Below are 14,759 nucleotides of genomic sequence, written 5' to 3' on the forward strand. Positions count from 1 at the left end.
GCTCAATTCTAATTTTATTTTTTGGTATCAGTTCTCAGGTTTTTTTCAGGTTTGCTTTTTTCCTTTTTTTTTTTTTTTTTTGCTAGCTCTCTACCATTTGAACCACAGCTCCACGTCCAGTATTTTGGTAATTAACTGGAGATAAGAATCTCACAGGCCTTCTTACCTGGGCTGGCTTTGAACTGGGATCCTCAGATCTCAGACTTCTGGTATCTAGATTACAGATATGAGCCACTCCCCAGGGCCCTCCCTCTTTTGTGTATTTATTATTAGTTGCTCTCTCTGGTTTAGGGGCAGCCTTAATTAATTTATTGTTGGACAGGGACAGGTACCAACATATTAGGAGAAGGGAAGTACAAAAGTGGGCTGGGGGCGTGGCTCATGCGAGGGGGCGTGGCTTCAGGAGGAGGGCCCTTCTGCATGCCAAGCCAGCTCTGGGCCACTGATCTCTCTCTCTCCATTCTCTGTACACACACACGAAGCCCATCGTCCTTTTTCTGCATCCAGCCAGGCACTAAAGCCCAGGAAATGCTAGCTGTGAGGGAAGGCTGTGTGTGTGTGTGTGTGTGTGTGTGTGTGTGTGTGTGTGTGTGTGTGGTAATGAGGCAGAGGAAAGGGGACCATGCTTTGCTCCTCTCCTCCCCATGCACCCCTGAACAACTTGGGGACAGCTCCTGGCCCAGGGGATTGGACTGTGGCCTAAGATGAAGAGGAATTTTTCCTCCAGTTTTGTTTTTTAAGAAAAAAATAATAAGGCAGCTGAATGCAACGGGGGAGTGGGCCTTGGAGGGCAGGACACGCCTGCGTGCAGCACGCCTCGTAGCTCGGTGCCCGGGTGGCGCACAGCGGGCACGGACGGTCCCCAGGGTGCGGACACCCCAGGCTTTGCCGGCGGCCCCTGGGTTCTCCATTTCCCGAGGATGGGCTGAGCGGACCTCACCGAGGCGTGGAGACAGCGCTGCCCTCGGGGGGGGCTGGCGATGACGTCACGGCCCCCGCGTGACGTCACGCCCCGGGTCGGTTCTCACGGGGCGGGCGGACAAAGGGCGCCCTCCCCCGGAGATTCCCCACCCTCCTCCTCCCTCCTCCGTCTCCTCCCTCCCCGCCCGCCGCCGACCACATCTGGAATTCATTGCAGCCGCCGCCGGAAAGGGGAGGAGAGGAGGGCGGGGCAAGAGAGGAGGGGGGCAGGCGCGGCTCTCCCCGCCCCCTTTCCTGGTCCCGGGTCCCCGAGCCCGGGAGGGGACGCAGCGGAGCCGGGCCAGCAGCCCCAGCCGCGGCCGCCCGGGGGACGCAGACGCCGAGGCCGCTCCGGCCAGGGCAGGGACCCGGGCCGGCTCCGCCAGGTGAGCGCGCGAGGACCGGCGGCGGCGGTGGCGGTGGGTGGATGGGGGACAGAAAGTGGGGGGCCCCGGGAGGCCGCGCGCTCGGAGCGCTGGGGGCGCCCCGCGGGGGCGCGCGCGCCGCCGGACCGCGGCCGCCCCACCCCCGGCGAGGACTCGACCGCGAACCCCCCGACTGCGCCCCTCGCCTTCCCGCGGGCCAGGAAGTTGGCGCCGCCGAAGGCAAGGCGGAATCCGAGCGCTTCGGGCTGGAGAGTCCGCGAGGCCGGGACGGCGCTTCCCTGGGCCCGGGGTGGGGGGACCTGGTGGGGGAGTGTGTGTGTGGGGGGGTTGTACAGCCAGGCCTCCCCCACCCCGCTTTCTGCCTGTGTCTTTCTGAGACGGGGTGAAAGGCGTTAAGTGCAACCCAGATTCCAAGTGAAGGGGCGGCGCCCTCCCTCCGGGGGAGGGTGGGGAGGGAGGGCAGTCGCTGCTCGCGCTGTGCCTCGGTTTCCCCGAGCTGTCTGTCGCCTCCTGGTCCTCCGCGGAGGGGAGGGGGCGTGGCACGGTCCTGGAAGGAGAGGGAGAATGAACCGGGTGGCCCCGGGCCGGGGGACGGGGGCGGGGGTGGGGACGCGCGCGGCGCGGCTTCCCCGTAACCCCGGACCCCACGCGGCGCGCGCGGGTTGACTCACCCGGGGGATTTCCACTCCCTCCCCCCCCATTCCCGACACTGGTCCTGTCAGACGCCCCCAGGGAACACTCGCTGAGCCCACGTGGGCCCTGAGGGGCGCAGCGTCGGGGAGGGAGCGATGGGGACAGTTGGGGCACCCCCTGCCCCCGGGCCCTCCCGAGTCTCCATCTCCCCGGGAATCGAGAAGTGGGGTCCTTAGAGGGATCCGGTGGCCCACCCCCCGCGGGGAGGAGTGGGGCGGGGAGGGGGTGTCCCGCACCCCTCGTCTGGTGATGGGGGAAGGAGACGCCGCCCCTTGGACGCGCGGGCCTTGGAGTGTGGATACCGCGCATTCCTCGTCCAGATAAGGAGGCCGCGAGCGCACGGGCGCGGGGCGGGGCCGCCGCCGTCTCCTTGGAGACGCGCTGGGCTTCGGCGGGGTGGGATGTGGGGTCGGGGAGGGGGGACCAGCGGCCGGGAACCACGGCTGCGCCTCTGGTTGCGCGTGGGCCTGGGCTTCGGGGCCTCTGCCCTCCTGCTCCATTCTCCCCTTCCCTTCCTCATTCATTCTTTCACTCAATCATTCATCCATCTGTCACCTCCCCAGCCCCACTGTTTCCGGAGTTTCTTCTTTTTGTCCCCAGGCATCCTTGGAGGGGCAGCAAAGTTATAACTTCTCTGTGGTGAAGCTAGGGAAAGAACAAAAGGAAGCAAACAAACAAAAAAGAAGGAATTCCCCCTAAAGGGAGGAGTCTTCTGGACGCGATTTGATTCTAAATCCACAGGTCTGACCAGGGGCTGGTGGCTCTGACCTGTGAGCCAGCCAAGTGACTCTGGAAGCTGAGATCTGAGGAGCAAGATTTGAAGCCAGCCTAGGCAGAAAAACCCGTGGGACTCCTATCCCCAATAAACTACACAGAAAAGGCCAGAAGTGGTGCTGTGGCTCAAGGGGTAGAGTACCAACCTTGAGCACAGAGAGGTTTGGAGACAGAACCCAGCCTCTGAGTTCAGGCCTCAGGTCTGGCAAAAAACCAAAAACCCAACAACTGTGAATCTAAGGTCTGCTCAGATTCTCCTTAGAATCTAAGGCTGCTGCTATTTTTTTGTTGTTGTTGTTGCCAGTCATGGGGCTTGAACTCGGGGCCTGGGCACTGTCCTTGGACACTTTTTGCTCAAGGCTGGCATTCTACTATTTGAGCCACAGCTCCATTTCTGGCTTTTTCTGAGTATGTGGTACTGAAGAATGGAATCCAAGGCTTTGTGCATGCTAGGTGAACACTCTCCCACTAGGCTATGCTCCCGGCCCCTGCTGCTATTTTTTGAGACTAAAGGTCAGGGGGAAAAGTTAACAAGTAAATGGAAACCTAAGAAGTGAGAGAGAGTCCTTTAAAGATATTCAGGGGACCAAGGACCTGATGGGTTGACAGAAGTAAAAGGCCTTGAGGCTGGGATTTCAGAAATCTTTAGGAAACTAGCATGATTATAATGGCTTATTCCTGGGGTGGGTGGAGGAGGGAGTGGGTAGAGCTCACATGGGCCAGGAGCTTAAGAATCCTTAAAAGTAGGAAGCCATAGAAGGATTTTTTTGGGGGAGGGGTCATTTGGGGGTCTTGAACCCAGAGGTTGGGCTTTGTCCCTGAGCTCATTTTTGCTTAAGGCTAACACTCTACCACTCTGAGCCACAGAGCCACATTCTATTTCTTGATGGTTTATTAGAGATAAGAGTCTCATGGACTTTCTTGCCCATGCTGGCTTCAAACCACGATCCTCAGATCGCAATTTCCTGAGTAGCTAGGATGGCAGGTGAGAACCACCCATGCCCAGCTTAGAAGGATGGTTTTGCTGGATAGGACATGGGAGTTGTAAATTAAAAAGCTCCCTCTGACTGCTTGAGGAAAACGGACAAATCGTGTGTGTGTGTGTGTGTGTGTGTGTGTGTGTGTGTGTGTGTGTGCAAAAAAAGGAAACCAAAAGAGAGTGAAGAAATGAAGGTGAAGGATATAGGATGTATTTGGCAAGAACTTCAGTCCCACAGGGGACTGAAGCTGATGGGAAGGAGTTTGGAAACCACTGGGCCTTCCTCCAGCTTTCCCCTCTCCTAATCTTCAACCAAGCAGGCCTGTCTGTGTATCTCTCTTCCCTTCCCTCTGAATACTGTCACTTCAACCCTAGGACAATAAAAACTTGGGGAGGGGGGTACTGAGAATGAGGAATCAGAGGAGCTCCTTGCTGGAGGTGAACCCACACAATCTGTGCATTTTTAGCCAGTCTTCTCCCAACTCCAGCTTTTAGGCCCCAGCTTCCTCTTTCTGGAAAACTTTTTTTTTTTTTTTTTTTTTTTTTTTGCTGGTCCTGGGGCTTAACTCAGGGCTTGGACACTGTCCCTGAGCCTCTTTGTACTCCAGGCTACCACTTGAGCCACCACACTGCTTCCAGTTTTTTATTGGAGATAAGAGTCTCATGAACTTTTCTGTCCCGGCCGGCTTTTAATCATGATCCTCAGATCTCAGCCTCCTGAATAGCTAGGATGAGCCACTAGCATCCTGCCTGGAAAACTTTAACCTGTCTGTCTAAGCTCTTGTTTTCATAGGTGAAGGTCTAGTTGGGTAAGATGTGATGAAGAAACAGTGGGGGCCTCAGTTTCTCCTCTAACAACATCTGCCTTTCTCTTTCCAGACATCTTAACTTCCTGGGTCTGTAGAAAATAGGAAGCTCAGCACCCACGATCTTCCCCAAGGAAGATGGACTTTTCTGGCCCAGTCTCTGGGGTGCACAGGGCACAGGAAATAGCCGTAAATCTTTCTCTGCAGCCCCTGTGCTCCGGAGCTGCAGGAGGGAGTAGCTTTCTTGCCCAGGAGAGACCGCGTTCCCCAGGCATGCGATGGAGAGCCATTGATTAATTCAGTTATCAACTCTGGGGCGGGGGAGGAGGGGGTGTCCAGCAGGCCATCAGCAGCTTGGGGAGGCATCTGATGGGGCTGACCCGGCGGTCAGGCCATGGTTAAAATTGTCCAGCAAGGAAAAAAAAAAAAAAGACCAGACGGTTTTTAACTTCTTAGGCCTAGGAGCTATGGAATTCCTCCACGGCCCGACTAACCCTAGAATGGACCAATCAGAAGCCCGGGATGGACCGCACTGACCAATAAGAAAAGGGTTCAGTGTCTGGGATTGACAAATGAGCCAATCAGGACTCTGGCTGTTTGGAGGGGGTGTGGCCCGACGGCTGGCCGGGTAGGGCCCGGTGTCCTGGGCCAAGCCAGGCTGAGATGGGTTGTAGTTAGCGGGCAGAGGGCATGGGGTGCTCGGGGCCCGGTCGGGCGAGGGGAACAAGGGGACCTCTGTGTGGAGATCTGGGCGGGGCAGCTGTCCTCAAGACACGCACAAGCTCTTCTCTGTTTTCCAAAACTAGGACGGATGTCCCTGGGCCTGGGGTGTGGGGGGGAGCAGCTGCCACTGAAGGGGGTCAATGCATCCGGGAAGTGAGACGATGGCTGGGCGACCCCGGAAGCCCCCCACTATTTCTAGGGCTCACTAGAAACCGGCCTAACCAGCCTTTCTTTTTTTGGAATTGTCTTGCAAGTGGCCCTGGGCTTGTTTCCAGGGACAGGGGAGGGGTTTGGGCTGTACGTAATTCCCCACACCTCAGCACAGCTTGTTTTCCTCCATTTAGCTAAAGGCTGGGGTTTCCTTCTCCCTCCTCTCTACCCCCAAACTGGCCATGTTGTGAGTTTTTCCTTCTCCCTGCTGCCATCCCTCCATCCTGCAAAGGCTCAGTTTTCCTTGAAAAAGCGGGAGTGGGTGACTCAGGGTCCCTCCCCCCTTGCTGAGTCCCATGCCGCCCCCTCAATTGCTCACATGACTTGAGCAGCTGCTCCATCTTCCCCAGCCAGGACCTCCCAGAGGGGTCTCAGATGACAGCCCCCCCCCAGCCAGCCTGCCCCCACACCGGATATGATCAGCCTCCACCCTGTTTGTTGCAAGGGGCCCTGCACACATCTGGATTTCATCCTTGCCTAGGGAGGGGGTGCCAGTAACCCTACTCAGACTGTCTGCTCCCCCCACAAAGATCTGGCCCAAGGCAGAGCTGGTGCTGATGGGAGCCACCTGTAGACAATTAACTCTGGGGTTGGCTCAGTCAGCATGGTGTGAAAACATTACTGGCTCAAGCCACTGAGCCCATCAGCTACTCAGGAGGCTGAGACCTGAGGATCATGGTTAGAGGCCAGCCTGGGCAGGGAAGTCCAGTCTGTGAGATCTCTCTTTTTGTTTTTGGTCCGTATGGAATTTGAATTCAGGGCCTGGGTGCTGTCCCTGAGCTTTTTTTTTTGCTGGAGCCTAGCACTTTACCACTTAGAATCACAGCTCCACTTCCAGTTTTCTGGTGGCTGATTGAAGCTAAGAATCTCATGGACTTTCCTGCCTGGACTGGCTTTGAACAGGGATCCTCAGATCTCAGGCTCCTCAGTAGCTAGGATTACAGGAGGGAGCCACTGGCTCCTGACCCATGAAACTCTTGTCAGTTAATCACCAAAAAACCAGAAAGTGGAGCTGTGGCTCAAATAGTAGAGCCCCTACCTTGAGTGAACAAGCTCAGGTGCGCAGACTCTGCATTCAGGTCCCAGTGCTAGCATTAAGAGAGAAATAAAAAGGACATTGGGAGAAGAGCAGCCAACACAGGGCTCTAGGAGAGCAATACTATTATTAGCTAATAGTTATTGAGTGCTTCCTATGTGTACAGTGAACATTCTGTATTTTGTGTAGTTTATGTTACTTTTGTTCTTTTTTTTTTGGGACCAGGACAGGGATTTAAACTCTTGATGTGATGTTTTCACTCACTGGCTAACAATCTACCACTTCAACCACACCTTTGACCTCCTTTATTTTATTTTGGAAATGGGTTTTACTGGGCTACCCAGGCTGGTCTTGAACTCTTCTACCTTAGCAGAGCAGCCTCTCACAAATGCTGGGATTACACGAGTGTGCTACCAACCTGGCTGCATGCATTCAAAAATAAACCTAGAAATATTTGCCAAGGCTGGGCAGAGTAACTCGTGCCTGTAATCCTAGCTATTCTGGAAGTAGAAACGAGAAAGATTAAGGTTTGATTAACCTGGGGAAAACAAAACAAAAGTTAGGGAGATCCCATTTCAACCAATATCTAGGCCTAGTCACCCCTACTACGTATGAAATTAAATACAACTGAAGCTTGGTGTTGGTAGCTCACCCCTGTAATCCTAGCTACTCAGGAGACTGAGATCTGAGGGTCATAGTTCGAAGCCAGGCTGGTCAGGAAAGTCCATGATACACTTATCTCCAATTAACCACCAGAACACTGGATGTAGCACTGTGGCTCAGGTAGAGCGCCAGCCTTGAGAAAGCCCAAGGACAGTGCCCAGTCCTTGAGTTCAAGGCCGAGGACTGGCAAAAACAAAAAAACAAAATCCATATATTCTTATCCCAAAATAACAAAAGGGCTGGAGGTGCTTCTCAAGTGACGGATTATCTGTCTAGCAAACTGGAAACCCTGAGTTCAGGACTGTGGGGAAAAGCGAGATTTTCCCCATCATCTATGGAGACAAAGAAGCAGACTCTACTGGAATCGCTTTGCTAATTAGATTTGGAGAGGGACAGAAGTTACTTTGCATTGGCTCCAAGGCCTGTGTGCTTGGAGACGGCGAGACTCAGAAATGCCTGAACCTCAGGCCCGCCTTGGTGTCTCCCCAAGTCCTTATCTGGGAAGCACCCATGGCCTTAAGGATTAGACACAACCTGAAATCAAGGCAGTGGGTGGTAATGAGCAGAGTCGGCTGCCATCAGTGACGGGCATCTCTGTGGCCTAGGTCAGCCGGTGGCATGGAGCCCTAGGCTCTTTGTGTTCGAGAAAAAGAGGCCAGGCCCAGGTGTCTCGTGTCTAATCCTAGTAACTTAGGAGGCTGAGATCTAGAGGATTACAGTTGGAGGCTTGCTGGAGCAGAAAAGTCCTTTAAACCCCTATGTTCTAAATAGCCAGCTAAAAAGCAAGGTTAGGGGCATGGCACAAGTGGTAGAGTACCAGCTTAGCAAGAATAAAGGATCTGGGCTGGGAATGTGGCCTAGTAGAGTGCTTGCCTAGCATGCTTGAAGCCCTGAGTTCGGTCCCTCAGTATCATATCCATAGAAGAGAGCCGGAAGTGGTGGTGCTGTGGCTCAAGCGGTAGAGCTCTGGCCTTGAGAAAGCCCAAGGACAGTGCTCAGGCCCTGAGTTCAAGCCCCAGGACTGGCCAAAAAAAAAAAAAAGTCCCAACCCAGTAGCCATGGTTCTAACCCATCGTCTGTCTGTCTGTTCTTGCAGTTGTAACAGCCTCATGGCCCCAGCCGGCCATTGAGATCATGGGCAGTTACTACTCGGAATACCTCAATCCTGACAAAGTGGTAGACCATTACAATTACACCAAAGAGACCCTGGACACGCAGGAGACGCCGTCCCGCCAGGTGGCTTCAGCCTTCATCATCCTCCTCTGCTGCGCCATCGTGGTGGAAAATCTACTGGTCCTCATCGCCGTGGCCAGAAATAGCAAGTTCCATTCGGCCATGTATTTGTTCCTGGGCAACCTGGCAGCCTCCGATCTCCTGGCTGGGGTGGCATTTGTGGCTAATACCTTACTCTCAGGCCCTGTCACCTTGTCACTTACGCCCTTACAATGGTTCGCCCGGGAAGGCTCGGCGTTCATCACGCTGTCTGCTTCCGTCTTCAGTCTCTTGGCGATCGCCATTGAACGGCACGTTGCCATCGCCAAGGTCAAGGTTTACGGCAGTGACAAGAGCTGCCGGATGCTGTTGCTCATAGGGGCGTCGTGGCTCATCTCGCTCGTCCTCGGGGGCCTGCCCATCCTTGGCTGGAATTGTCTAGATCATCTGGAGACCTGTTCCACGGTCCTGCCCCTCTACGCCAAGCCTTACGTGCTGTGTGTGGTCACCATCTTCTCCGTCATCTTACTGGCCATCGTGGCCTTGTACATTCGCATCTATTGCGTGGTCCGATCCAGCCATGCGGACGTGGCCGGCCCTCAGACGCTGGCTTTGCTCAAGACGGTCACCATTGTGCTGGGCGTGTTCATCGTCTGCTGGTTGCCTGCTTTTAGTATCCTCCTTCTGGATTATGCCTGCCCCGTGCGTGCCTGTCCTGTTCTCTACAAAGCCCACTACTTCTTCGCCTTTGCCACCCTCAACTCCTTGCTCAACCCTGTCATCTATACATGGCGCAGCAGAGATCTTCGACGGGAGGTGTTACGCCCCTTCCAATGCTGGCATCACGGGGGGACCGGGGGGACAGGACGACGGGGTGGGGCCCCAACTCATCACCTCCTTCCCTTACGTAGTTCCAGCTCTCTGGAGAGAGGCGTGCACATGCCCACGTCCCCCACCTACTTTGAGAGTAACACAGTGGTGTGAACCATGCTCCAGCCACATAGCAGGGCAACCACCAAAAATCTTGTCTGGGGAAGCAGGAAGGGCTGTCCAGCAAGAAGTGTGCCCCCTGCAACCCCCCATATCACGCTGATCTGGGTGATGAAGAACGGCATTCGTTCACAGCCCAGGGTGCCTAGTGGAAGCCACTGGCTAGTCTGATGGGCAATATAAAGACCATTTGACCCCCTTAAGAAAAGACCGGGGTGAAGCTGGGCTGTAACCCCAGCTGCTCTGGATGGCTGAGGATCTGAAGCATTGGCGGCTCAAAGCCAACCTAGGCACAAAAAAAGAAAAGTTTGTGAGACTCATCTCTCCAATAAACCACCAAAGAGGCCGGACCCGGCGCTGTGGCTCAAAGCCCATAGAGCGCTAACCTATGGGCTAGGACAAAAACTCAGAGACAGTGCCCAGACCCCGAGTTCAAGCCCCAGGACCTGCCTTTAAAACTTAAAAAAAAAAAAAAAAGTCTAAGGGGACAGAAGGCAGAGCAGGAATAGTTCACCATTGATTAAAAAGAAAAGGATTTTAACATCTTCCTGCTTGCCGGTCCACCCTGTCCCCAGATCCCTTCTGGAAATGTCTCTGTACAACCTGGAGTCACTCTAGGGGCCCAGGAGCTGCTTCCTTGCCTCCTGGGCCCAGGGGCTCCTTGTTTCCCCAATCTCCTCACTCCTCAGCCTCCTTCTCCTCTTCCTTTCCAAATGCCAATCCTGTGGGGCTATGGGGGGTGACTGAGCCCCATTCCCCATTCTTAGACCAAGTAATTGCACTATTGGGGTGCAAAGAAATTGCCAAAGACTGGAAAAACCTGCTTGGGGAAAGGCTTGGGGCCTCTTAGAGGAGCAAGGTAATACTTGAGAAAGTTCTTAGCAGGGGGAGATGTTTGCTTGTTCCTGGTACCCTTCCCTCCTCCTCCCCCCCCCAAAAAAAACCCAGCAACTCATTCGATAATTCCCACTTTTATACTTTCCTCACCAGCTCAGGTTCCCTTCAACAGGGGAAGTCTGGAACCCACCAAGACACCCTGCATGTAGGCTGTTTTAAACATGGCATGGGGAGGGGTGTGCAGGGACATTTCCTGGGGATATCTTTTGTTCCCCACAAAGACTTTGCAAGCTGCCCCCTTGCTCACGCCTGTCAGTCCAGCCATTCAGGATGCTAAGATCTGAGGATCCAGGTTCAAAGCTAGTCCTGGGGCAGGACAGTCTATAAGACTCTTTGTATCTCCAATAAACCAGCAAAACCAACAAACAAAACAGTAGCTGGAAGTGGAGCTGTGGCTCAAGTGGTAGAGCGCTAGCTTTGGGTACAAAAGCTCAGGGACAGCGTTCAGGACCTGAGTTCAAGCCCTAGGACTGGTATAAAAAAAAAAAAAGACTTTGCAAAATGATATGGATAAATTAGAGGATCATTACGGTACAAACTATTTATGTGTGTCTGTGTACAATTGTGTGCTGTCCCCGCTCATGCCCCCCAACCCCTATGGCTATTGTTCTGTCTCTGTGTGTGTGTCTATACTGAGTAACCTCTTGTGAATGCAAAGGCTGGGGAGGGGGGCACTGGGGGTGCGAGGAGCCAATTGGGGGCACAGCTGCCCTCATACAGCTTCCCAGATGCCCCTCCTTATCCCCACTTTGGAGACCCAGAACCGGCCTAATAAACGGTTCCATTTTCTCTTTTCTGATAGTGGTTGTGTCTTTTGGGGGTGCTCAGGCAACCCCACCCCCAGCTGGCTTTACTTATTTATTTGGTCCAAGAAGGGAACTCAAAGTGGGAGCCTAAGCATTTCCGCTCATTGGCTAGCACTCTGCCAATCCCACCCAGCCTCTACCCTCCCCAAACACCCTCCCCCACCTTTTGAGCTGGGATTATTTCTGCAGCTTCTGAGGAAATATAGCAACCTTGACTTTTCCCCTGGGCTGCTCGTTGGAGGTGGGGGTGGGGTGGGGTGGGATGGGAGGAGAGACTGATTCATTAGGCCCAGAGCACCTGCCTTACTTCAAAGAGATGGCCTAGGGGCTACTAGGGGGGGGTCTCCTTTGTACCAAGTAGGCCCAGATCTCCCCCCCCCCACCCAGGAAGACTTCCTTTATCAAACACCTCCTAGGCCTGAACTCTCTTCTGCTGGTCAATGCAAATTTAAACTCTTGAGAGGAGTTCAGAGAGGGTGTGTGAGTTGAGTGGGGTCACACAGCTTCTGGTCAGCAAATGGTAGACTGGGATGGATTGGAAATCCAGCAAAACACTTCCAGATCCCACAGGCTCTATGTACCGCCTGGCTACACAGAGCCCCCCTCAGGCCCTCCGTGATTTGGGAAGGGGGATACTAGGCTCTCCCAGAACCAGGATGAGGCAACATGTTTGGAGCTGAGTGTTGAGCCCCTAACTGCCCATTAGAAGATATTCTCCTCCATTGTCCAGAGATGGGGGCCCCGATGGCTTTTTTAGGGACAAATCTGAGCTTGGCTCATGCCTGTCATCCTAGCTACTCAAGAGGCTGAGCTCTGAGAATTTCGGTTCAAAGCCAGCCTGGGCAGGACAGTGCAGTGAGACTCATCTCCAATAACCACCTGAAAACCTGAGGTGGAGCTGCGGCTCCAAGTGATAGAGTGCTAGACGAGAGCAAAAAAGAGCTCAGGGCCTGAGCACTGTCCTTGGACTTTCTCAAGGCTAGAGCTCTACCACTTGAGCCTCAGCACCACTTCTGGCTTTTTTCTATGTCTGTGGTACTGAGGAATCGAACCCAGGTCTTTGTGCATGCTAGGCAAGCACTCTACCACTAGGCCAAACTCCCAGCCCGGGACCTGAAATTCTTATCTCCAATTAACCTCTAGAAAACAGGAAGTGGGGCTTGGCTCAAGGGTAGAGTCCTAGCCTAGCATGCACGAAGACCTGGGTTTGATTCCTTGGTACCACATACATAGAAAAAAGCTGGAAATGGGAAGTAGTACTGTGGCTCAGGGGGTAGGGTGTTAGCCTTGAGCTCAGGACAATGCCCAGGCCCCGGGTTCAAGTACCATGCCAACAAAAAAAAAAAAGCCAGGAATGGTGCTGAGACTTAAGTGGTAGAGCTCTAGCCTTGAGAAAGTCTAAGGACAGTGCTCAGTCCCTGAGTTCAAGTCCTATGACTCACCCCCAAAAAACAAATAGAAAAACCCTTGAAAATTTCAGAAGAATTTGATGAACTCACAATCTGAAACAACCCTATAGAGTAGGTGTGAATGTCAGCTCTATGACTGGCAAGGACACTGAGACACAGAGGTCAAGTAAGCTGTAAAAGGTCAAGTAGCATGTAAGAGGAGAGGCCTGGATTTGAAGGGAGGCTTATCGAGAAGATCTGAGGATCTTGGTTTGAAGCCGGCATGGGAAGGAAAATCCATGAGATTCTTATCTCCAATAAACCATCAAGAAGCAGAAGTGGAGCTGTGGCACAAGTGGCAGAAAAAAGCAAAATAAGAATAATAATAAAAAGGTTTCTGAGAAAATTTATCTAGGGCCAGAAAGACAGATGCTAGATTGGTAGCATTTTGGGCTCCTATCTTTCCATCCACCTGTCCACCAAACTATCCATTTCTTTACTCACCCACCCATTTACCCATCCATCCATTCATCCATCCACCCACTCACCCATCCATTCATCCATCCACCCACACTCATTCAGCTGTCCATTCATTCTTTTATTCATTCACCCACCCCATTCATTCAGCTCCATCCATTCATTTAAAGTGTTCAGTGACTTCTTCCCCAGAGAAAGTCATTCTTGGATATAACCTCAATGAAACTATAAAAGAGAAAGTAGAAAGGCAAAAAGAAAAAGAAGTTAACAGAAACAGGAACCCTCGGTGGACCTCCATTGGATTTCACCATTGAATCCATTACCAACCAGTTCAAATCGGGTCTTTATCCATTGGGAGTTTTTGATCCTGTGTCTCTCACAGCCTGCAGATTTCTTGAACAATGGGGATTAGTAATTCATTAGAGTCCTTCAATTTGGGATTGTCTGCTGCCTCCTCACCTCCTAACACAAGAGTGCCTTTTTGGCCTTCTGCTGGTGACTCAGGCCTGTCATCCCAGCTACTCAGGAAGCTGAGAGCTGAGGATCAAGGTTCAAAGCCAGCCTAGGCAGGGAAGACTGTGAGACTCTCATCTCCAGTGAACCACCAGAAAACCAGAAATGGAGCTGTGGCTCAAAGTGGTAGAGTGCTAGCCTGGAGAAAACACCTCCTGGATCCCACCCAGGTCCTGAGTTCAAGCCCCGCAACTGACACACACACACACACACACACACACACACACACACACACACACACACACACACACACAAAAGTGCACTTTTGGCTGGAAGATTCTCAGAAGTCACGTGAATCCTTTTCTGTGAATCCTAACAGCAGTCACCTGAAAACATTTAGTCCTATTATTACTGGAACATTTTCTTTCATTTAATTGGAAATTCCAGCACCAGAAAAGCTTATATTGTTCCGTTCCCTTGACTAAGGTGGTATCTACCAGGTTTCTTTGCTTAGAGTTACTACTTCAATGGCTTGTCTTTGTAACCTTAGCTACTCAGAAGGTTGAGATGTAAGGATCAAGGTTCAAAGCCACCTGGGCAGGAAAGTCTATGAGACTCTTATCTCCAATAAACGTAGAGTGCCAGCCTTGATGAATAAAGCTCAGGGGCAGTGTATGGGTGCTGAGTTCAAGCCCCAGCACCAGCATAAAAATAAAGTTTTTTTTTTTTTTTTCTGCCAGTCCTGGGCTTGGGCTCAGGGCCTGAGCACTGTCCTTGGACTTTCTCAAGGCTAGAGCTCTATCACTTGAGCCACAGCACCACTTCTGGCTTTTTGCTATGTATGTGGTACCGAGGAATTGAACCCAGGCCTTCGTGCATGCTAGGCAAACACTACCAATAGGCCAAATTCCCAGCCCCTTCTTTTTTCTTGTTGTCTTTTGCTAGTCCTGGGGATTGGACTTAGGGCCTGGGTACTATCCTTGGGCTTTCTCAAGGCTAGTGCCCTTTTACTTGCGCCACAGCACCACTTCTGGCTTTTTTTCTATGTATGTGGTACCTTGGAATCAAACCTGGGTCTTCGTGCATGCTAGGCAAGCACTCTACCACTAGGCCAAACGCCTGGCACAATCATTTCCGGTTTTTTTTGTTGTTGTTGTTGGTTGTGGGACTTGAATTCTGGGCCTGGGCACTGTCCCTGAGCTCTTCAGATCAAGGCTACCACCCTACCTCTCAAGTCACAGTGACACTTTTGGTTTTCTGGTGATTAATTGGAGATAAGGGTCTCACAGTCTTCCCTGCCTAGGCT

The 14,759-nt window shown here is 52.8% G+C and overlaps 1 protein-coding gene across 1 annotated transcript; it reads left to right on the forward strand.

Moving 5' to 3' along the window:
- The first annotated feature begins 1,226 nt into the window (after positions 1-1,226).
- Positions 1,227-10,357, forward strand: S1pr2 (sphingosine-1-phosphate receptor 2). Its single transcript, XM_090337456.1, has 2 exons — positions 1,227-1,346; positions 8,327-10,357. The coding sequence occupies exon 2, from the start codon at positions 8,365-8,367 to the stop codon at positions 9,424-9,426; it is 1,062 nt and encodes a 353-aa protein (XP_090193582.1). The 5' UTR covers positions 1,227-1,346; positions 8,327-8,364; the 3' UTR covers positions 9,427-10,357.
- Positions 10,358-14,759: the final 4,402 nt, after the last annotated feature.

Source organism: Megascapheus bottae, chromosome 1 (genome assembly GCF_031878675.1).
Source record: "Megascapheus bottae isolate mThoBot1 chromosome 1, mThoBot2.hap1, whole genome shotgun sequence".
Taxonomy (NCBI): Eukaryota; Metazoa; Chordata; class Mammalia; order Rodentia; family Geomyidae; genus Megascapheus; species Megascapheus bottae.